At 42.5% G+C, this 24,138-nt stretch overlaps 2 protein-coding genes across 2 annotated transcripts in view; one reads left to right on the forward strand and one right to left on the reverse strand.

Annotated features, from left to right (window-relative positions):
• Window positions 1-2,199: 2,199 nt before the first annotated feature.
• Window positions 2,200-9,702, forward strand: HNRNPH1 (heterogeneous nuclear ribonucleoprotein H1 (H)). Its single transcript, XM_006874452.1, has 12 exons — window positions 2,200-2,296; window positions 3,752-3,907; window positions 4,108-4,251; window positions 5,735-5,873; window positions 7,010-7,188; window positions 7,271-7,342; window positions 7,399-7,532; window positions 7,689-7,824; window positions 8,239-8,298; window positions 8,406-8,495; window positions 9,115-9,207; window positions 9,653-9,702. Exons 1-12 carry the CDS (start codon window positions 2,200-2,202, stop codon window positions 9,700-9,702), a joined length of 1,350 nt encoding a protein of 449 aa, XP_006874514.1.
• A 4,511-nt stretch (window positions 9,703-14,213) lies between these two features.
• The window catches only part of RUFY1 (RUN and FYVE domain containing 1), a 107,251-nt gene continuing 97,326 nt past the window's right edge, over window positions 14,214-24,138 (reverse strand). The window contains exons 16-18 of the mRNA XM_006874453.1: window positions 19,065-19,113; window positions 15,137-15,214; window positions 14,214-14,357 (exon numbers count right to left, since the gene is read on the reverse strand). Coding sequence (XP_006874515.1) covers window positions 14,214-14,357; window positions 15,137-15,214; window positions 19,065-19,113 — 271 coding nt within the window. The remainder of the gene's footprint in view (window positions 14,358-15,136; window positions 15,215-19,064; window positions 19,114-24,138) is intronic.

The raw sequence follows: 24,138 nt of genomic DNA on the forward strand, positions 1-24,138 counted from the left end.
CCAATGAGATGAATTGGCCAAGTGGCATATATGGACTCAAGTGTGACAACAGTAGTGAGGTTGGCCCAGGATTGGGCCGTGTTTCATTCTGCTGTGCATAAAGTTGCTATAGGTCGGTACTGACTCGATGGCACCTAACAACAACAACAACTAAGTAAGGGGAGAAGGTAAGTTTCTGTCTTTATGTGTTTTTGTTTTAAACATATTTTACTAAAACAAATGATGTCCTGGAAAGAGTAACCAAGAGCAAAAAGTGTTTTTTACAGATTCTGAATTACTTAGCGATAGACTTTCCGGCTGGAAGACTTGGGACAGCCAGCTTTTCATTTCCTTAGCCAAAGCATCTTACACTTCCTCTAGCTGCTTTGATGTGCACCATCATTCAACCCTGACTGTTCCATCTGTGTGACCCTCACACCTTGCAACAGTTTTCCTGTAATTTACAAACAGCTTTTACAGCTCTAGCGCTGAGATTTGACAGAGCACTTGGAATAAGTTGGGCTGAGGCCTAAAAGGCCTTTCAACATCGTTCTCCACCTACTTCTTGGATCACCTTCTTTTATTTCATTGATCTCCTTTTCAGTTCTGCTGCCAGGCCATCTCACTTGGTCAGGAAACACCCTTTATCTCCCTCTGGTAGAGGGTCATTCACTGTCCAACACTGCCTTGTTAACCGGTTTATTGTCTTTCCTGGGGGTCTCACGGCTAACTTCCAGTTTCCCAGCAATGCTGGGAATTATGAACATTACTCATCCCAGGCAATATGCATACACTGGGTGAATGCAACTAGGGCCTCCTCGAAGACGTTTCCGCCTGAGAAATACACCGACGTTACAGTACCTACTTAGCTTTGGGAGCTTTGTCTCCGGCGCGGGCTCAAACCGCGCTCACGAGGCGAAGCGGGACTTGGCACCCGGTAGCCCCCTCTCGTGCAAGCCGATCCTGGGGCGGGTCGGGCGGGTAGTAGAGTTCGTTATTGGCAAAAGCAGTACTGAGACACGGGTACGGGAACCCACAGCGGGTCGGGGGCCATGCCCGACTGCGGCAGGTAAGGAAAAGTGTAGGCACACAAGCCTCGGACACACAAACCAGGCTCCGTGGAAGTGACTTTGGGCTCTGCAAATCCGTGACCTTAGTACTCGGCTGTCTGGGGCGATTAGCTCGGACGCGCCTTAGTGAGAAAGGGGGCAGGCGACTCAGAGGTAGGGAGCGACTGAGGGCTGAAACTGTTCATTTAAGGTTGGAAAGCAAGGTGGAAAAAGGGATGTGGTGGGTAGGAGGTAAACCACCACTCCGAGCCCGGGATCCCATATGGAGAACTGACTGCCACCACTCCCCTCCTCCAGTCTAGAAAACGGTTTGAAGGAGGACGCATGCGCATGAGATTAAACTAAACCGCTGAGGCGTAATCTTACTTCGCGGGACAGCGCAGGCGCAAAAAATACCAACACTCAAACCTGGCAGGTTTATGAAAACTGGGACTAAACCCGAAATGTTGGCGCGCAATAATCTGATGGCGGGAGGCGGGACCGCTCGTAAAATTACGTTTGTGTTCCAGCACTGAATGACGCAAGGGGGCGGTGCGGACACTTGTCTGCGCGTGCGCAGAATTTGCTCAAAGGGCCTTATTTAGGTTGCGCAGGCGCCGGCTGGCCATTTCGTCTTAGTAGCACCGAAGTTGTCAGTGCAGGTAAGTGTTCGGCGATCATTATTTGCCTCCCACCACCCTCCAAAGAAACCGTTTTTACAAGGATTGCTTGAGGCTAGACCCCCAGTATATCATGGGTGCCCCGGAAAGTTGCGGGCCGCCTCCAGGCTCTAGGAGTGGTCCGCTGATCGTTGGCGGGGCCGCCTGGGCCTGCAGGCCGCGCGCCTCTATTGTGTGAGATGTCGGAGGAGGCGGAGCGGAAGCGGCCGCCGCCATTTCCTTGCCTTCACGCTGGCGTCAGGCCTGGAAGCCTTATGCTTGGTGTAGCGGTACTTGGTGTCCAGATCTGTTGGGCGGTTCCGATCTTTGGCTAAGGGGTGTTGGGCGGTTGAAGTCGCTGGGATTGGGGTTTGCGCGTGTTTGGGCCCTACTGAGATTTGCGGGCCCGCGGGGATCTTAGAGGGTGGAGAGTTGTTTAATTAATATTTCTCAGGTCTGGTCCTCATCACCACCTCGTAGTCTTATTTCGACGCCAGGACTCCTAAGAGACGATGATGTTGGGCACTGAAGGCGGAGAGGGATTCGTGGTGAAGGTCCGGGGCTTGCCCTGGTCTTGCTCAGCCGATGAAGTGCAGCGTTTTTTTTCTGGTGAGTTTGAAGCAGGCGGCGGAGCTCGAGGACCTGGCAGACCGGCGGCCGAGCGGGCTGGAGCGCGGGTCGGGGCCGGTCGGGCTGGGGCGCCCCCTAGTGGGGCGCGGGCGCAACGGTTCCGCTCGACTGCTTTCACCCGGCCCGCGGCTGTTACGCAATGGAAATTGAAAGAGTCCCGCCCTCCTGGCTTCGGGCCCCCTCTTGGGAGAGCGGCCGCCTTTTTGTTCTCTTTGCCTAAGCTAAGTACCAGACTTTCCATTGTATGCTCCTGCCTTGGTTTCTTAAAAAATATATGGAGATCGGTGAGAATTCTCTCCCTCAATCTTGAGAAAATTGTCCAGTGGTTGGGCCAATTATAGCATTATCTTGCAACGTTCCTATTGTACCGAGACCTTTCCAGCTTTGTCTTTGTTTCAGAAATTTTCCTAATCAAGCGTGATTTGAAGAGTTCATGCTTGATGAGACAAATTTATGCAATTAAGAAGTGACATTTTAATTTCTGAAGCAGATGCTGCTTCAGAATGATGCTGTTCAAGGAAATAACCAAAATTAGAAAGGTATCAGTACACTAAGAACATTGCAAGATAAAAAGCTTTCTGCTTCAGAAGTTTCACGTGTCACTTTTTAATTTCAGAAATTTTCCTAATCAAGCCTGCTTTGGTAATTGATGAGTTCTTGTTCATCTAGTTCTTGATCTGGCTCACTTTACCGTTGAGGACACTGAAGCCCAGGAAAGTTTTCTTCCCTATGTAGCATATAGCTTTCTTAAAAATATGTAGGCTTTTTTTTTTGCAATTTCTGCTGGAATGTCCTTTGTTTCCATGGTAAAATTAGAATAATGAAGTTGTATGCTGAAAGATACTTGTAGTATTGACTTACTATCTGAATTTAGCATTGGGAAAGGAAAACGACCTGTAAAACGAGAAAGCCAAGTACACTGGAAGCCACCTTGCAAGGGGGCAAGACTACTTTGACTTTGGCTTCAGCAGTGCATCTTGAATCATTTTAGCTTGGTAACCCTGATCCCCTTTCAGGTGAGTGTTTGAATTTGAATGAGAAGGTAAAAGGGTAAGGTACAATGGACTTAATACCCCAGACCAAAACTAGAATTAGATGCACCAGATTTTGTAGTTTGTTGCTGCGAAGTTGACGGAGTCATTGATCTTGGACTAAAAGAGCTTCTAAGAAGCTGCTTTGACTATTGAATCTTCCTGATAGATTGGAAATACATCACTTAGGGAATGAAATAGTTTGAAAGTGGATGGCTGCATAATTGCCAGAAAGACAAAATAGAAATTCGTAATGTCTGTGGGTATAGGCTTTATAAGTGTTCTACTTAAAATGGATCGGCATTTCCTCGGTATTGTGTATCACCCAGAGGTGGTTTTTTTTTTTTTTTTTTTTTTTTTTTTATAGTTTTAAGTTTTGTAGTAACGGTCGTTTTCTTTCCAGACTGCAAAATTCAAAATGGGGCTCAAGGTATTCGTTTCATCTACACAAGAGAAGGCAGACCGAGTGGCGAGGCTTTTGTTGAACTTGAATCAGAAGATGAAGTCAAATTGGCCCTGAAAAAAGACAGAGAAACTATGGGACACAGATATGTTGAAGGTTTGATTTATGTTGCCCTAGTAACAGTAAATAAAACACATAGCTCTTATCCCCTTCTGAATTTTAGGTATTTGACCGCATGGAAATATGGTCATCTAAGGGAGTTTATGGCTGCTCTTCTAGCTTATCTAAAGACCCAGGAAGTCTGAACTTTGTTTTCTAACTTTCCAAAATTGACTAATTCTAAGCACCTCTTTCAGTATTCAAGTCAAACAACGTTGAAATGGATTGGGTGTTGAAGCATACTGGTCCAAATAGTCCCGACACTGCCAATGATGGCTTTGTGCGGCTTAGAGGACTCCCCTTTGGATGTAGCAAGGAAGAAATTGTTCAGTTCTTCTCAGGTATGTAGTGGTGTTGGTTGCTGAGCAGTGAGTTTTGGCTAGCTTCTGGCAACATGTGACTTAATAGACCCTTAATGTGGCATAGCTTAGATGCTTACATTGTAAAGCCGTATGCACATGAATTGTTTTCTTCCTGGAGACCTTCAAATAACTTAAGCCCATCTTAAAGGTGGAAATATAAGTACTGCCAAAGTGCTAACAGTTGCCTATAATAGTATTGTAATTTAGAGTAGATGATCAAGGGTTGTCCTCATCAGCTTAATGTCTTTCTTCATACTACTGTTTAGCAAAGTACTCCAAGTTAAAGGTAAGCTCCCTTGCTGTTAGACTGATGTACAAGTTAGGTTGTTATTTATGGCAAGTGTCTTAGATATCAGACACTTAACATTGATCATGGAACCAGAAACATCTCATGGCCTAATTCTCTATACAAAGAGCAACTTGGTTTAGCCAGGGAACTATAAACTATGCACTTAACTGGAAGTCAATCTAATGTAGTAGTGATCATAGATAAGGCCGTCTCTCAGTGTCTTAAAAGTATTTTGAAATTGTTCTGGGCCTAAAGTATTTGAATGTTTTTATGCTGAAGAATTAATAAGATTGCATGTTTAGCAGAATGTTACAATATATTTATTGAATATTAGTTTCAATTTTCATGATGTAATAAACTGGAATTTAAAGCAAGAAATCCTTTCATGGTTTAGTGTAGTATGTACTAAAATCATGACTATTAGTTATGTATCAAGTTTTAATCCTGTCAGAATATATGAAATCAAGTCTGTTTTGATTGTTTTTATCTAAATTGGTGAGAATTGAATGTTGTCAACGTTAAATATGAACATAATTTCATATTTTCTAGGAAGTGCTTTTAAGCCCTTTTTGTAAGCTTGGGATTGTATCCACGGAAAGGATTTTTCATAGACGGAATTTCCAGAAGTGAATCATACTACTGTTAGAGCATATAAAAGTGCATGATTGTGTTGTGCAGATCAGTTGTTTGTTGAAAGTTTAGATTGTATGTTTTCTTGTCAATTAAATAATTTAAGCAATGTTTCAATTTGTATATTGATGTTTAAACGTGTAAATGTTTTAAACTTGAAGTTCCACTAAAAGCATTGAAGTATAGAATGAGATCAAGTGTCTTGAGTTTAGTAAAATGTTGTATTTAATGCTTGAAACTATTAAATTTTTGTATGATTCTCAACATTAAAGTTGTATAGATACATGTTCTTAATTGTTGAATTCTTAATGCACCCTGTGCTAAACAAGTCTTCTATCTTGTACCATGGGATGTGTTAAGAATTACTTTGTTAACAGTGGAACTTCATATTACTGCAATGCATATTTAAACAATATTTGTTGAAAGCATACCATTCACCTAAAGTTAAAATTCTGGTTTATTTAAAGCTGTAAGAAGAATCATTTCTGGGCTTGTGATGTTAATATTGCCCCCCTACTGGGGTTATTTGTCCTTGGGTTGAAGGGTTGGAAATCGTGCCAAATGGGATAACATTGCCGGTGGACTTCCAGGGGAGGAGTACGGGGGAGGCCTTCGTGCAGTTTGCTTCACAGGAAATAGCTGAAAAGGCTCTAAAGAAACACAAGGAAAGAATAGGGCACAGGTGGGGATGGATGGTTGGTTGGATATGTCACTTTTCTTATGGTAAACAATTAAATCCATATTCTCTCTGCCTAAAAGGAAGAAATCTTATTTCATAATCCCAATTAATTGATGTCTCGCCACAATTTTCAAACAGCCTATTTAAAAAGTCCCACATTGCATACAAATTATGTTATGAAATTGTCCCTAATTAATTTGGCCTTGTTGAATTTTGAAAGCATTACCACTTATTAACCCCAGTCACTGGAGTTGAGAGACTATGGCTTTAAAAGAATGTTAATGCAAACCTGGCTTTAGCTGTAATAACACCCACCTAGTAAATTAATATTACCATAAGAAAATGTGATACTTTCTGATCTTGTTTTTAAAGTTGAAATGCAACAAACTTTTTCTTGCTGTATAAATATTCTGCATATGTATTAATAAGCATAGCTTTCAAGAAATTGTCACAAAAGGTTTTACTCTCTTTGCTTGTGACTATTTTTCATTGAAGCATGCGCTTACCTATGCTGATTCCTACTAAAAGCATAGGCTGGGATATTGGCAAAAAGGAAATGTGTAGTGTGGGCTAGACTGTTGGTGAAGGCTGGCTTTTTAGCCCACTTGCTATACGTGCTGCCAATGGATTTAAGATTTGAAATGTTGAAAGTTGAGTGGAATTCTTTCCCTCCTATGAAACATTTAAAGTACTCCTCTCTATACCACTAAGGTTGGGTTCCTTATGCCCAAGAGGAATGAGGTTTTTTTTAAAAAACAATAAAATAAATAAATAAATAAAAGTTTACATTAAATAATCATAAGAGTGAATTTCTGGTCATTGCCTATGCAAATATAAGAAACCTGGCTTAAAATATTTGTCAGTTTCATGGCTATGACTAGATTGTTTTCTTATGCCCAAGAGGAATGAGGTTTTTTTTAAAAAACAATAAAAAAAATAAATAAATAAAAGTTTACATTAAATAATCATAAGAGTGAATTTCTGGTCATTGCCTATGCAAATATAAGAAACCTGGCTTAAAATATTTGTCAGTTTCATGGCTATGACTAGATTGTTTTCTTGTGTAATTAAATACATGTATGAAATGGACTAATTGTTTTTCTCCCTCCCGATCCTCCTCCTCATGATCAATGTTTTAGGTATATCGAAATCTTTAAGAGCAGTCGAGCTGAAGTTAGAACTCACTATGATCCACCTCGAAAACTTATGGCCATGCAGCGGCCAGGTCCCTATGACAGACCTGGGGCTGGCAGAGGGTACAACAGCATTGGCAGGGGAGCTGGCTTTGAAAGGATGAGGCGTGGTGCTTATGGTGGAGGTAAGTCATGATGTGTTGAGATCATGAAAGATGTTGTTTATATCGGTTTGCATTTGATTGACTTTTTTTTTGTCTTTTTTAGGCTATGGAGGCTATGATGACTATAATGGCTATAATGATGGCTATGGATTTGGGTCAGATAGATTTGGAAGAGGTAAAGTAAGAATTGAATTTATCAGCTGAAAGGTACTTACACATTTGTCCATCTAGACCTCAATTATTGTTTTTCAGGAATGTCTGATCACAGATACGGGGATGGTGGTTCTACTTTCCAGAGCACAACAGGACACTGTGTACACATGCGGGGATTACCTTACAGAGCTACTGAGAATGACATTTATAATGTGAGTATAAGGTGAACTCTACAAGGCAGATACTTTTATAGGGCAGTAGAAACCTGAGCCATACCCAACTTGTAAAGCAGCACTCTATTAAAAACACTTTAAGTTTTTTTGTAGCTTCAGAAAGCTAACTTGGTTTTTGAAATACCTTGCATTTAGTTTTTTTCACCGCTCAACCCAGTGAGAGTACACATTGAAATTGGTCCAGATGGCCGAGTAACTGGTGAAGCAGATGTTGAGTTTGCTACTCATGAAGATGCTGTGGCAGCTATGTCAAAAGACAAAGCAAATATGCGTAAGTGTGTCTTTAGTGTGGGGGGGCTCTTTATAGGTAGCTGTGTTGTGGGCACCTTGCAGTTGAGTGATATCTTCCAGTATGTGTGATAAAGGAATAAGGAGGTGGTGGGGAGGGTTCCTGTTGTATAAGATAAGTTGTGGATTTTTTTTTTTTTTTTAAGTATGACTAAAAAGAGATCTATGATGATATTTACTTGAAGTATGTATATCCTTGATGGGTAGTTAAATCAGATGAATATTTTTAAAAGACTAGTGTTTGAAACTCAGTTTAAATAAATCTAAGAGAAGCAACTAGAAGTTTTTTTTACCTGAGTATTTGGAGTTCACAGATCTCCTTATAAAAGAACTAAAATGCTTATTTTTGTTTTCTTTCACCAGAAAACATTTTTCAAACATTTTTCTCTCATTTCAGAACACAGATATGTAGAACTCTTCCTGAATTCTACAGCAGGAGCAAGCGGTGGTGCTTACGGTAGCCAAATGCTAGGAGGCATGGGTTTGTGTAAATATCACTTTAGTGTCTTTTTCTTTGCTTTTTTTTTTAAAGCTAACCTTTGTATGCCTTTTCTCTCATTTCAGAACACAGATATGTAGAACTCTTCTTGAATTCTACAGCAGGAGCAAGCGGTGGTGCTTATGGTAGCCAAATGATGGGAGGCATGGGCTTGTGTAAATATCGTTAGTTTTTTTAAAATCCAAAACACACCTTTATAAGTCAGTTACATGAGTTAATCTTATTTAGTGAGTTTAGCCTAACAGTTGTAAGTTTGTTAGGCAAGGGAAAGTTCTCTTGATTTGGAACTAAATTATTGTGTGTCTGACTTTACTGTTCAGTTAACAAAAAACAGATAATTTTGATTACTTGTATTTGGGGGAGAGGGGAGTACATGAAACTAGTTAAATTGCATACGTCTTAACATTTTAAATGTTATTAGCACAGGACAAAAATGAGTTGGCATAGTGGGTATAATTAGTTGGGCATAATTGGGTATTCGTATACTAAATATATTGATAAATTGTAATACATGAAATTAAGAGTTAGAATCCCACTAAAACCAAGCAGTTTTATAAAACCTTTACCAAATGCTCTGTTTAATGGGATCATGTGAATTTAGTCTTGTTGATGTGTGTAGTGTAGGTTTATAAATGTTTGATAAAAAATGATGGATGGAGTCTCAGAGGATTATAGTAATAATTAGATAGAAAATCAGATGTAGAAATCACAGGCCCGGTACCACCCCAACTATTACATTGGGGACATAGTTCTAATGCTTTCTCAACTTTACAGCAAACCAGTCCAGTTACGGTGGCCCAGCTAGTCAGCAGCTGAGTGGTGGCTATGGGGGCGGCTATGGTGGTCAGAGCAGCATGAGTGGATATGGTAAGCATGGCTCTTTATATATACTTCATAAAGAAGTTTTAGGCAGGTTTCTTTAGTTGGGAATAACACAGCTTCTTTTTGGGTGAGATTGGGTTATTAAATAAATGCTTTTGCCCTTAATAACTTTTTTGTAGTTACAAGTTTTAGAAACAAACTTGGGGAGGAGGGTGGGGATTCTTCTATTATAAATTAGTCATTGCACTGGAATTCTGTCAAGCCAGAAACATCTGCCTCCATTTATTAAAAAATGGTAGTTCATATTGTGTCTTTTGGTTAGCATTAAACCAGTTTCAGATGGAGGAACAATTTTAAGTAGTAGGATAGTGGGTGGGATTCCAGGACTGTATTTATTAGTCTGTTTAGATTGGTTTTATTAATTTTTTTCAATTGGTCTAAAGAATGGTGATTTTGGTATTGTAGTCTTACCTACAAAATCCTTTTGCAGACCAAGTTTTACAGGAAAACTCCAGTGATTTTCAATCAAACATTGCATAGGTAAATATTTTCTCAAGAAATATAAATTCCCAATAGAAAATACTGATGTTGTGATAGCTTTCCATAACAGTCAATGGCTCTGACTTAAACTTTGGAGGCTGCCATTTTGGGCACAATGAGTTGCCTTGAAACCACCTCACTTCTGCCCACCATGAATGGGGAAAGCAAGAGACTTCCCCCTGTGCTCCCTATTCTATTCATATGGACACACAGAATTTTGTTTTTGTTTTATTTTTTTGTTTTTATTTTTTATTTTTGGAAATGCCCTGTTAAGCTTTAAAAACAAATGGAGTAATTTTTGCAATTTTTGAAAAACACTAGTTTTCCTTTAAACTTAATTTTTCACGTTGAGTGTAAAAGAATCCATTTAAATGGTAGCACAAGTGTCTGGCAAGTTTGGTACTGTGAGAAAAGGGTCATTTGAGACTTGCTTGTAGTCCGGTTTCTCCCTTTCCCTAACATGCTTCTTTCGCTACTTGGACAGCAGCCATTTGTATTCTTAAAACTTGTAAAACTTTTTTTCTTGGAATACGGTGTTTAATTTGACTGATACTGTGACACTTCCTTAACTTGTTAATTGATCTTTTTGCAGATAGCCAAGGAGCAGTGGACAGCACCTACTACAGTGGTGGAAGCCATGCATCTACAGAAGTGAATGGAATGGGAGGGATGTCTAGCATGTCCAGTCTGAGTGGTGGATGGGGAATATAATCTTGATCACTGACTCTTGGGCAACATTATTATTATTATTATTATTTTTTTTTTTAAGAAAAAGGAAAAACAAACAAACAATAGTTTAACAGTTTTGCAATACAAGCTTGTTGAGATTCATGCTTACTCTAAGTGGAAATCAGGATTATTTTGAAAAAGTGTTCAGTGTTTTTGAACACAAAACATATAACAACGAAGTTTGAGCAAACAATAACTGTTAAACAATTTTCAGCTTTTCTCAAGTTAGTTGTAGATTGTATTTAAGCAGTACAGCGTATTTAGGTTAAAAACAGTTCAATTATGTTAAATGTTACTCTTATACCATATTATATTGAACACTGAATGCATATTGAAAGACATGCCATTTTTTTGTAAACTCAAATATAGGAGCTATGTCTACAATTAAAAGTGAAACATTTGGCATGTTTGTTAATTCTAGTTTCATTTAATAACCTGTAAGGCACGTAAGTTTTAAGTTTTGTTTTTTAAGTTAACTGGGAAAATGAGACGCAATACCAATACTTTAGGATTTTGGTCTTGGTGTTTGTATGAAATTCTGAGGCCTTGATTTAAATCTTTCATTGTATTGTGATTTCCTTTTAGGTGTATTGCGCGCTAAGTGAAACTTGTCAAATAAACCTTTTAAAAACTGCAATCTGTCTTGTCTATGCTTCAGTGTCATGTGGACTGTTTGTTGATGCTCTTATTCCTGCCTGGGGCGTAGGTGGCAGTGTAGCTGTGGCAGAGGGCTCCACAGTTGAGGCTGTTGTGTACATGTCTTCAGACTTCTTTCCTTCGGTACAACTAAGGTAACATAGCTTGGGGTCTTTTTTGGAAGGGTTGTGTACATTGTTTGGCCTGACTGCATGTGACCTATGCACTTAGTTCTCTAAAAGCATTTGCACAAAGCCACGGAAGAGGTGCCTCAAGTGGACTTAACTGCATGGCATGCATGTCCACAGAAGGCATGACTGAGGAAGAAGCTACTGTTTCGATTTCATGGTTTTCTAATTTGGTTTATGGTGGGGTCTGTCTTTCAAGTTGATGAGTCTAAAAATTGAGTCGATCTCCTATAAATCTGAAATGTATCAGTTGTAATATTTGTTTTCAACTCAAGTGGTATTTTCTGGGAAGTAAGTTGAATTCAGCAGTTCTTAAAGATGTGCCGTCAAGCCAGTTCTGACTCATTGCTACCGTGTATAGGGTTTCTGAGGAGCAGCTGTTGGTTTGAATTGCTGACCTTGTGGTTTGCAGTTCAGTGTTGATCCTACAGTACCACACCAGGAGTCCTCTTAAAGATGTGGCCCCCAGTTATTTTCAACAGTGCTGAAAGTTTTCTCAGGTTGGTTCTTTGGTATCGCTGTGACTTAGATTTTACTTGAAAATTGGCCACCTTGGCTACAGTTGGTAGCCTACACTGCATGTGAAATACAGGCATAAAGGGCCCTGCAGATGGATGCTCCTTCCCTATTGCATGCAATGTATACACATTTGTCCACATTGGACACCAGTAGAGAGAAAGGCCCAGTTCAGGCTAATGAATTAGAAATGTTTAAATGTCAATGGAGCTTTTGTCTTCTTACAGGTCTAGACTGCAAGAGAGTGTTGACAGCTGGCATTCAGCTAACTGTTCTAAGCCTGGTATTGCTGCTGAGATCGTAGCCAAGTTCCTCCGTAATTGGTACCACAGACATCGGGTGGTGAGAAGGGCCTCAAGCGTTAGTCTCTTGCCCTAGATCCCTCAATTGTTCTAAATACAGGAGCAAGGGAAGATGTTTGTCGACATCTTCCAGCTGGAAGAATAGCAAGGGACTTAGTAAAGATAAGTGAATGAGTCAGAGCCATGACTTTTTTTTAAGGGTCTAGAACCTGGTGCCTATGAGAACCTGTGTGTTCCATGGACTATCTTCACTTGGTTGCTTGTTTTAAGAATGACACACTCCTGACTCTTAGATCAAGATCTGCATTTGAAACAGACTCCACTGCCCCCCTCAGGTGATTGATGCACATTTAGGCTTAAGCAGCACTCTGCCTTAACTTCTATTCTCAGATGCTTAGTTTAGAAGAAGGGGGTGCTAAGATACCAAAGGGATCCGAAGTTCAGGTATAGAAATTGAGCCGAAAAGTGAAATATTGGTATCTGTTGTGAATGCTTGCTGTTGGTGTTTATATTGTCATGAAAGCAGAGAAACGCCAGTGAGCACTCATGGCAGGCAGCAGTGGGAGCTTTATGTACTTGAGAACTTCCAAAGGGTCTTAGAAGTAGGGCAGTATCACCCTGCTTCCGTTTTTGTGTGCAGATAAAAGTTAAGGCTCAGAAGTGAAGTGACATACCTAAGGCTTCTTAGCAATTTGGAATACATATTGGGTATACTGAAAACAAGGTTACAAGTAAGTGATAATAAAATAATTTTGGGGTACTGCATTGAGATTAAAAAAACAAAGCTGTTCAAGTTAAGCGAGGGAATGGGGAATGGACTACCCTGCTGTTGAGTCCCTTTAGCCATCATATACTTTAAAATTGTGTGAAAACCTTTATCTAGAAAAGGATAGATTAGCAAGGACTTAGTTTGGGACTGGGCAGCCTTCATTATGTATCCTGGCTGCTGTTCCTTAGCTGTAGTATCTGGGATAAATCCTGGATTCCTGTCTCGGCTAGTCTCCCTTCAATACTTTAATTGAAACCAATGCTGATCAGGCCCAGGTGAGCTTTACAAGGAAAAGTGCTCAACAAGTCATGTTTTTAGAACCTGGGAGCAGAGGGGTGTGGGTGGAGAAGGGAGAGTTTTTAAGAAAGGATTTCCTGGGACATGAAGTAACAAAATGTCAGTCTGGCTTTAGAGGGGAGGCAGAGGGATGAGGCTCCAAAAGACTTGTCTGATGTCCAGCTATTCTGCTTGTTTGTATTCTGAGAATTCAAGCTACCAATATGCTAATGCTCAAGACTAAGGATTGGGAAAGTGATCAGTCCTTGAGATTAGAAAATGACTGCCTGTGATGTGCTTTTTCTACCAACTCTTCTCAGTGAGCAAACTTGAGCTTCAGGGTCAGTTCTTTCTACCCACTGATGTTGGTACATGCCCATTGTGTGTTACAGCCCCCAACATAGTCTTGCCTCACTTGGCACACCGCACACCTTGTGCCCCATAGCCAGTGGACTCAACTCTAACCTAACGTTAGAAAACTGTTAGCCCAGCTCTTCATCTCCATAGCTTCTGAGATGAGGCCACCCATTCTAGATCCAGCTAGAGGGTATGACCAGCAAGCTGTTGAACAGTAGACACAAGCTCATTTTCTGTACCAGAGTGAAAATAACCGATTTTATTGAGGGCCAGTGCTAGGTATTAACAAGGATAAGGATGTGGGTGGAATGATGAACCCCCCTAAAGCAGAGAAGGCACACTGCCAGGTGTAGTGTAAAAAGTGGCTTTCTTGAAAGGAGGGTAAGGTGAGAGGGAAGAATAAGATTAATTTCATCCTAGAATGACAGGAGAGGTTAGATCTTTGAAAAGTTTAAAGTGATGATAGCAAAACCATTAAGTTCCATCGGATCAAAACCCAATGATACAACCAAGTGAGGAGTTTCCATCCAGAGGAGATAGGCATCCAGCGTCCAGTTTCCGTTGTGCTATCTTTAGCGCTCCAGCAGGCCAGGCAAGCATTTTATTTTTTCCCTCTTGATTTCTCATGGGAAATAAGCGTTCTAAAGCCTGGTGTTTTCCCTGAGACCTGAAGAGTTTGGCACTGTTGTAGGCTGCAGCTGCCACTCCTGGAGGCTGGAGGTCAGGTCAGGGTGGTCCTTAGGAAGCAGTGGAGGAACAGCGCTGCAGAAGCAGAGTGTGGCAGCTGTCGCACACCCGTACTGGCTTGGGGTAAGATGGCAGGGCTAACTCGTTGCTGGAGCATGTGTTGCAGAAGATGTGACCACAGTTGCGGCAGTGGTGCTAGGAGGCAAAGGAAATGCATTTACGGTCCATCTGCCCTATATTGGAACCTTTTAAATCCTATTTTAATACCTAAGCATCCCAGATCCTAGACCTAGAGACAATAAGCAATTTGGATGGAGTTTTACCCGCCTTTTCTCTTTGCTCCTATGTTTATATTCCCATAAAATTATGTGTGCACTTGCAGGGTGTATTTTGTTCTTTAACAGTTTTAATTATAGCTCTTTGACCATAACTGCAACATCCATAACGGTCTTGAGTGGGCCTGTGTTAACGTACCATCTCTGCTGCTCCTGGATCCAGCCCAATCTGCTGTATTAGACTACTTCCAAGGAATCCACCAAACGGGGCACACCTCAAATTGGACCATTTCAGGCCTCATGGACAAGTGTGATCTCTGGGACAGTCCCAGGAGGGTGGTTTTTAGATCCACTGCCTAGAATTTAGGAGAGTTCTTGTTTCCTCTCTCACAGATAACTGCCTATAAACACTGCAAGCAGGTAATATAATTCACCTGGTATATTTGGGGGGAGGCTGTTGTCCCAAAGGATCCCTATAAAGCCTATTTGGCAAATTAGCTACACTTCAGTGATACTTTTGAGAAAGGGACAGCCTATGACAATTGGCTGGTCTTCAGAAGGACATGTCTGATAGCTGCAGCTGGCAGGGTGACTTTGGTGGCAGAGCAGTGAGAGCAATCCCAGTGACACACTGCCTATAGTAGTGCAGCATGGGAAAAGCTGGGGCGCATAACTCAAGTCCCAGGTCACCCCACATACCTTCCTCCGGGAAATTGAGAACTCCTTTTCACATTGCTTACAGTGTGTTGCTTCGTCATCTTTCAGCCAAGTGTGGCCCTGGGAAGGGAAAAAACCCCAGCAAATTCCATTTTATATCTCTGGCTATATAACCCCTTCCTGAGAGACCTTTTAAGGTCTCCATTAGATGTGGCCTAACAACGCCTGTGTTGAAAGAGCCCTTCCTCAGCCTTAGCCACAGCTGAGTATGTTCAGCTGAGGACATGCCCAATTTTGCCTCTGGAGACTGCCCAAGCCAGATTCTTCAGCCTCCTGTTGACTTGAGAGATTCACCCATACCCTTCTAAATAAATCCCTTTTGGTTGAGGTAATGAGTCAGATTCTGTTCCTTACAGCCCCCAAACCCTGAGACATCCAAAGGGACTTGCTGTACTGACAGGAGGAAGAAAGGCCTACAAGAGACTAGAAAAATCTACACTATTCCCTGCAGAAGGCCACTTTCAGCAGAGAACATCCCCTTAGCCCATAGGAAGCCCCCATATGCTGAATACCTTCTGTAAAGTCAGAAACAGCTGTTAGATGCCATCAGGCCACACCAATTCACAGCAACCCTATGTACCAGAGGACAAAACATTGCCCTTGAGCCCACCACTGCTGCCTGGGTACCAATATAGCTCCTTTTCTCTGACCCTCCACTTTACCAATTATCCTGGGACTGGTCCCTCTTGACAATATGTCCAAAATATATGAGAGGCTGTCTGGCCATCCTGGCTGTACTTCCAACTCAGATTTATTCTTTGGCAGTCCCTGCTACTTCTAAACTGTAACTCAAATGTATCCATTATTCACTGTCCAACTTTCATATGCATATGAGGTTTTTGAAAATACCATGGCCTGAGTAAGGTGCACCTTAGTCTACAAACATATCTCTGCTCTTGAACACTTAAAAAAGGTCTGTGAGCAGATCGGTGTAATGCAGTACATCATTTGATTTTCTAACTTTTGCTTTCATGAGTGTTGATGGTTAATCTCAGCAAAATTAAGTCTTTGACAATTTCAGTCTTTTCTCCATTTATCATGATGTTAACCTATGGGTGCAGCGATGAGGATTTCTGTTTTCTTTACATTGAGGTGCAACCCATGTGGAAGGCTGTGTGTGGTCTTTGATCTTAATAAATGTTTTAAATCCTCTTCCCTTTCAGCAAACAAGGCTTATCGCAGGTTGTTAATGAATCTTCTTCTAATCCTGATCCCATGTTCTTCATATAAGCCAACTTCCCAATATCTGCTCAGCATCCAGACTGAATGTAAAAGAAGAAAACACCCCTTTCCTGATTTAAAACCATTCTGCGTCTCCTTCATCTGTTTGAATAACTGCTTCTTGGTCTATGTACAGGTTCGTCATGAGCACAAGTGTTCCAGAATATTCATTCTCCACAATGTCATGATTCATACAATCGAAAGCCTTTGCATAGTCAATAAAGCATAGGTAAACATCTTTCTGGTATTATTTCAGCTAAGATCCATCTGACATCAGCAATGATAATACCTAGTTCCATGTCCTCTGAATTTGGCTTGAACACCTGGCAGTTCTCTGTCAATGAACACTTGTAGCTGTTTTTGGGTTATCTTGAGCAAAATTTTACTTGTATGCGAGATACTAATGATACTGTCCATCGGGTCACCGCTCTTGTAGTGGGCACAAATACAGATCTCTTCCTGTCATTTGGCCAGGTAAGTTGTGTTTAAAATTTCTTGACATAGATGAGTGGATTCAGTTTGTTGAAAGATTTCAATTTGTTTCCATCAATTCACAGTCTTGTACTTTGCCAATGCTTTCAATGCACCTTGAGCTTCTTCCTTCAGTATCACTGGCTCTTGATTGTAGGCTGCCTCTTGAAATGGTTGAACATTGACCATTTCTTTTTGCTATAGTGACTGTATTCCTTCCATCTTTTGTTTTCTGCATCAGGAAATAGCTCTACAGAGGCACAATTGAGGTTCTGGAAGATGACTGAGGTCATAAAGGGAAAATAAGGATCTATGACATATTGCCTCCAGGATTGAGATGTCCCAGGAGTCCAAGGCGTGATGTAGCATGTGTTGGATGTGACACACAATTGTCCTTATGATTGCAAAGGACAGTTCCATGCCATTGGGCTATAAGACATGCCCAGGGCTTTGATCCTTAGATAAAATAGCTCCTGTAACTCTACTGTAAAGTCACTGTTGTTAAGTGCCATCGAGTCGGTTTCGACCCATGGCTACCTTGTATAGGGTTTCCAAGGAGCAGCTGCTGAGTCTGAACCACTGACCTTGAGGGCTATCTTTTAGTGTGCAGACATCTGTGGGTGGCACGGATACAGCTCCCAGCATTACATTCGAGAAGCTTTCAATATTTACTATGATAACAATTCACTAGGAGGCATTGATGACTGATAGAATTCTGTCTCCCATGCAGGAGACCAGGAATGTGGTGACTCTAAAGGATAATAAACATTGGATTGTGAACCACAAGGTCAGCGGTTCAAACCTGTCAGCTGCTCTGCAAAGACAGCTTTGGAAACTTTATACAGGGTTGCTGAGTTAGAACCAACTTGGTATGCAGTAGAGGGGTTGGATTTCTCGGCCAATGCACCTCATTCATTGACAGTGGTGGAGACTTACACATTGCTGTGATGCTAAACAATTTTCAGCAGAGCTTCCAGAATGAAGGCCTGGTGATCTACTTCTAAAAATTGAGGGTGGTGGGATTTGGCCAGTGAAAATGCACTGGATGACCACAGTCTGATCCTTGTCTCATGAAGATGCTGCAGGGCTGGGTGTTTTTGTTCTGGGTTGCCCTGAGCTGGTATCCTCGTTTGGATAACAACAAACGAGGAGTCTGGACTGTTCTTATGAAATCAGACAACCATCATTAAACATGCATGTATAAAGCATGCAAGTAAATTCTGACTGGGGGGTGTGTGTGTCTCTGCTCTGAAACAATAAGCAAACCCACTGTAATGAAGTCAGTGACAGGGTGGAAGTGGTTCTTTAGGGTTCCTGAGATGAACTCCTCACAGGAGTGGACCACCTCATCTTGCTCCTGTGGGAACAACTGGTGGGCTTTCATAACCAACTTTGTGGTTTAGCAGCCCAGTGCATGACCCACTGTGCCAACAAGGCTCCTTTGCCATGTGGAAGGGGACATACAGACTGAGGCCAAAGAGTGGAAGCTGACTTTAACAGGGTGGGTAGGTGGTGGTCACTTCCTGTTGAGGTGGCCTGCTGTGAAAGCCACATCCCAGCTGGCCTGGGAAGGGAGTGGCAGAAGCTGTTGTGTCTGTCCCTCCTCTCCTGACCTGCTCAGCAGCATAGCACTAGGTCTGGGCTCCCTCACTTCACCCTGCTGTTGTGTACTGACCCCAACAATGTCATGTATAACTGGCATTGGGTGTGATGCTGTAGGATAAACAATGGATTGCTAACTTCAGAGCCAACAGCCACTCTCTGGAAACCCTACACAGGGTTGCTATGAATTGGAACAGACTTGATAACACGTAACAATCGGGAGCCAGATTGCCACGTCTCTTCCTATGAAGCTGCTGTGTAGGTTTGAACCACACAACCTTTTGGTTAGCCCCTCACTTTAAGGAAAGAGGTAATTCCTGGACCTCTTCTGTAAAGCATCCTTCAATAGAGGGCCTATGTATGGTATGGCCTAGGTCAATTCTCCAACTCCCTCAGTTCAGCCTCGTGCAGCTGACAGCAGAGGAACTAGAATCAGAAGACTAGTTCCAGTTTTGGTTCTGCCACTTTCCACTTACAAAGTTACAATGTCTCTTTTTGTAAATGTGTGATAGCCACCCCAACCTCAACCACATATTCCCACCTGATGTGAGAAAATATGGGAGCCCAAGCTGAGAATCAGCTAGTAGTAATTACAATGCTAATAATAAGCCAGTACCTTCAGTGCCTTATTTACTTCTTTTATGTCTTCCATCTTCAGCTTTGACCTAAAAAAAAAAAAAATACTATTCAAAAGAAGTGAGAGCCTAAAACAAACAGCAACTATGTGGATTTACAAGTTTGGGAGTAATATGAGTGTTAATTGTATTAGTGCTCTAAAATGCTACCTGGGAATGCAGTAGCTCCATAGGTAAGCACTGGATTGTAAACCACAAGGTTGGTGGACTGAGCACACCACTCTGAGAGAAAGATGAGGCCTCAACCCTAGGGCTTTTTCCTCTCCCTCTGACCACCGCTGACTGCAAACCAGAGAAGTTAACCTCATGTCTGTGTCTGCTTTCTCTACCTCTAGTTCTGGTCAGTGTACCTGGGCTGTCCTCACTCTGGCCTGCTCTGGGCACTGGCACTCCAGTGGGGCAGGGGGACACTGTAGGGGCAGCACTGAGGATTTGAGGCGCATGTCTGAGCCAGTCTTTCAGGTATGGAAGAAAGGAGTCTGGGGCAGAGCAATATCTTCATCAAACAACGACAGCCATGTTTTATCAGAGTCGACAGTTTCATTTTCCCCATTGCTTTTGTGAAACATCCTATCTACTGACAACAGCACAACAAACATCCTGGTCTGTTTTTCAATGGGGCCAGGCAGCCAACCTCAATTTCCTTTGTTTTGGCTCTAGGCTCCTGGCTCTAAAAGGCAGGGCCTGCTGAGGGGAGCTTCTCTCTCCCCAGGAAACAGGGCTGCTGAATCTAAATCTTCATCCTGGTGTCTGGCCTTGGCTTTTCTTGACACCTATCCTTGGAATTAAACTTTATTAGAGGTTTTTCAGGCTCCTAATTTATTTTTTCTTAATTGAACTTATTGCTATCATTTAAAAGTTGGGAAGTTGGAGGGAACAAATCTTTACAGCGAGGATTATTCCCATCCCCTCAATACACAGGGTAGTAGACAAGGATGGGCAACTTGTACATTGGCTACCCAAAATGGGGTGCTACAAAGTCAAGAAGTGACTGGCTTACAAGCTTTCAAGAGGGAGCCTAGATCCAGAGGGCGCAGAGGAAGGTAGAATCTCCACTGAGTAGTATCCAATCTGTCTAGGTGGGGCTGATGAAAGGAGATGGGGATGGCTCTCATGTGGCACAACAGTGAATAATTACTATCAGGACTGACTGTGAGGGTTGGAGCAAAATGAGGGGAGTGGTTGACTTTGCAGTCGAGGAGCGGAGGGCCCTGGGATCATCAAGGGACAAGAGCGGAATGCAGGACCCTACCCAGAGAAGCTGTGACACCAGAGATGGAGGCAGAGACGATGTGGAGACAGGGAACAGCTGGGGACTCTAGACCCAGAGAGGGAGAGGGGCTGTGTGCTGATGATGATCAGGGGGAAGGCTTGCAGGGTATACCCTTTGGTTGGCTGATGATGCATGGAGGGGATTGTAACCATGGCAATGAAATGAAAAGACAGGACAAATGTAAAGCTAATGTTATTTCATGTAAACTATCATGTAATTCACACACACACAAAAAAGCTGGGAAGTGAAAATGTTTGCTTGTCAGGTACTGAAAGAGTAAAAATCTGCTTGGATTGAAAAAAGGGAACAAGCACTCAACAGTAGTCAGGCTGAGGAGGGAAGTGATACAGCTAGAACAGTTGCAGTCAACTGGAAATAGCTCCCCAAGGCTGTACTACAGTGTGTTTAATGGTTCCTTTTTTGCAAGGCAGCTGGTTTTCTTACCAATAAGGCCCAGGCCGGGTTTGCTGTTCTGTATTCCTGGGGATAGCCAATTACTAAACTGCTGGGTCTTAGCACAGGACCCAATCCCTGGTTCACCCTTGCCTCTCCTAATCCCACCTCAGAAATGTTTCCATTTCTCTTAGCTTCAGAATCTGTTAAGGAAGTCCACACCTGGTAAGATGCTGCCCTCCTGCTACATGTGGTGGTAGCAGGCTTTCCAAAGCTCTTCAGGGTGTCCTCCCTCATTGTATCAAGAAAGTTCCTTTTGTCAGACTTCAGTTTTGTTCCTGGTGGTCTTTAGCTGCTGGGACTTTAATGGAGGTGGTGAGTATAAATCTGTTTCCAGCTTTGGTTAAGCCATGTCCTAACTCTGGCCATACTGGGCCCAGTCCCATAGTCAGCTTCAGGAAAGAAGGGAGCCCTTGGTCAGACAGGCCTGGCTTCCTGATTCCCCCAGTCCTGTTACTCCCATGTCCCTCTGACACAGATCAAGTGTCATCTGCTGCCCACACTTAGGGTCTGGCAAACTTTTTCTTTTACACTCTACTTGTCCTGTTTGTTTAAAGTTTTTGTTGTGAATTGAGTGAAAGTTTACAGGGCTTGTCCCATTTATTTATGCTTGTCTAGCTTTTCTAGATATGAGTCTTCAAAGCCATGCTTAAAACTTTTTATCCCCTGGTGACTTAAAGGATAATCTATCTACAATTCTACCACCTGTAATCCTGCCTGGGACACTAAAGGGTACTAAGTAAGCTTGAAACCCCTGTGAAGCAGGGTTCTGCTGGGCTGTTCAGGCAGGATGGGTCAGATATGGGCTCCAGCACTTAAATGGGCACCCCCTTAGATTGCGTGCATTCCTGTTCTAGCCAACCGATGACCTACCACACTGCAGGGAAGGGGTGAGGTCTGCAACTTCCCATGTGCTTAGACACTCCCAGTGTTCTCTTGATGCATAGGTGACTAGCAATTAGTATGTTCTAAGCCTCTGTGACTAGATTTGCAATTAAATGGTGATGGGGCACCCCTCCCCCCCATGAAAGGACTGCCGACACCATCAAGCGTCCAGGCTGTGGGAAGGAAGCTCTTCGTGCTCAGAAGACACACTTGCTCTCACATGTGTGGAGGGTGAGGGGATGCCCACTCTGCAGTCTCGGCTGCAGCATCACTTGCAGTAGCACAAAGTGGAAATAATAACACTGCTCACAAGCCTAGGATTGAGAAGTAAGTTAATGCACATTCTTTCAGGGGAAGACCTGAAGTCCTTAAAAGAATGAGGCAGTTCTGTTTGGTGATATGTAAAATTGTCTGTAGCCGTTAGCTGCCATCTTGTACAATGGGATCAGACTACTGTGATCCATAGTATTTTTGTTGGCTGAGTTTCTAAGATCACCAAGCCTATCGCCCTAATTTGTCTTACTCTAGAAGCTCTACTCGAAAGCTGCCCTATATCAAAGCAACATACAAACTTCCAGACAGGTGAGAATTTTACCACTGAACCACAAAAGTGTCTTAAGAGAAACTTCTAAGACAGAAAGAAAACCAGTGAGGAGAGAGTGCTCCCTTTTAGCCTAGAGACCCACGACACATAATTAATATGAAAAAATTTCTCTACATGGGTTCACTAGAGACTATAAACAATGGCTGCCTCTAGGGAGAATTGGCATAGTGAGTAAGGAGAAAGGTACTATATGCCTTACGTGCTGACAAAAACCAAAGATAAATAGGACAGAAGAGTGACCAGGAGTGCAAACTGTGTTCTGGGAATGGCTGATGGAGTTAGAAATGGCTGGTACAGAAAATAGGAACTGGTCATTGGGTGGGATGAAGGCCATCACCCCAAGGTGCACCGTAGGTGGAGCCCAGTCCACACATTTCCTGCCAACTTACTTAAAGAATCAGACTGAGCACTGGTTGTGCAGGCTCCCATGATTGGCCATGCTTCTGACACTCCAGGCTCAGGTGCGCCTGTCCTTTGCTACGGACACAGCCTCAGCTGGGACCTACTTCAAATTCCTAAGATGGTTTATCATCCAAGAACTGATACATCTTCAATGTCTGCTTTTCCATGGTATCATACTTGCTCATTTATGATTCTCAGAGTATCAGAGTACTAATGCTACCCCCTCCCCAAATCCAAGATTTGTTCATTTTCTAAACTCCCCCATGATTGTATTTCCTATGCCCTTCAAGTTTAAACGTACTTCTAAAGCTGAAATAGTTTCTTTTTAGGTTCAGAAACATTCACATGTTCCTAAACTCTTGTTATTGCCATCACGTTGATTCTGACTAATGGTGAACCGATGTGTACAAAATAAAACCACTCCATAGGGGGTTTAAGGCGGCGACCTTTTGGTAGCAGATCACCAGACCTTTCTTCTGAGGCGAATGTGGGTGGGTTTGAATCACTAACTTTTTCACTAGTAACTTTTTACACCACCCAGGGACTCGCCATATCCTCTAGAATAAGTGCTGTTTCAAGTGTGGTCTGCAAACTGACTCTCAGGCATTTTTTTGTTTCTGGTTCATGCCAAGACAAGGAGCTTGTGTGAAAATCAATTATATACGTCACTAACTGGTCTTTCAGCAGGCTGCCACACCAAAGAAGCCTTTGTGGGTCTGCACTCTGGCCCGAGTTTCTCATGCCATGGCTGCTTCTTAAATCACTGCTCTAGACCTTCTAGCGCTCTAGACTCAGATGCAGACTCCTCATCTTACATCTACCTACTACTTGAGGACATTTCTAATTTCTAAGGATTCCTCTTTTGTCCCTGTTTCAGGACCTTTCCTACTATACTTAGTGCTGGGTCTGAGTGCTGGCGGTGCTTGTCCCCAGGGTCTACCCTGTATTGTCACAGCGCTTGTGATGGACTCATCACAAGCTGCAAGTCAGCTGGGGCTTCTGTGGGAGTTTGGGAGAAAGAGGGACTTTCACTGCTCTGGCAGATTGCAGGCTCAGCCCTGCTGGGGCATCTTGGCCAGAGGGCCAGACCCGCCTCTGTGACACATAACAGAGAAGACAGCAAAGGTAGGAGGTGGAGACTGATTCCTGAGGGCTTTTTTTGCTTGAGCAAATTTGAGTTGGATTTCTGCACTTGCAACTAAAAATCTAGATTCACAGAGAAAAGGCTACTGCTAGGAGGAAATGGAGAAATCACACAAATGAACAAGTTTCACAAGATGGCGGATCGGGTGGATGTGTAGTGAGGAGCTCGGTCAACAACAACACGGAATACCGGGTCAGGAGGACTCATGAGTTGGTGTTGGAACTCTGTAACAAATATAAAGGTATGTTTGGAGGTTCGGAGGGTTTATAGCTGGGGAATTTGCAGGAGAATCCA

This window comes from Chrysochloris asiatica, unplaced genomic scaffold (genome assembly GCF_000296735.1).
Source record: "Chrysochloris asiatica unplaced genomic scaffold, ChrAsi1.0 scaffold00279, whole genome shotgun sequence".
NCBI classification, from domain to species: Eukaryota; Metazoa; Chordata; class Mammalia; order Afrosoricida; family Chrysochloridae; genus Chrysochloris; species Chrysochloris asiatica.

Excerpts from the sequence above, each read along its gene's own strand:
- HNRNPH1 (XM_006874452.1), top strand. The coding sequence starts at position 2,200 with ATGATGTTGGGCACTGAAGGCGGAGAGGGATTCGTGGTGAAGGTCCGG. Across the intron at positions 3,908-4,107 it reads GGGACACAGATATGTTGAAG|TATTCAAGTCAAACAACGTT; the intron begins GTTTGATTTATG and ends CACCTCTTTCAG. Across the intron at positions 9,208-9,652 it reads GAGCAGCATGAGTGGATATG|ACCAAGTTTTACAGGAAAAC; the intron begins GTAAGCATGGCT and ends ATCCTTTTGCAG.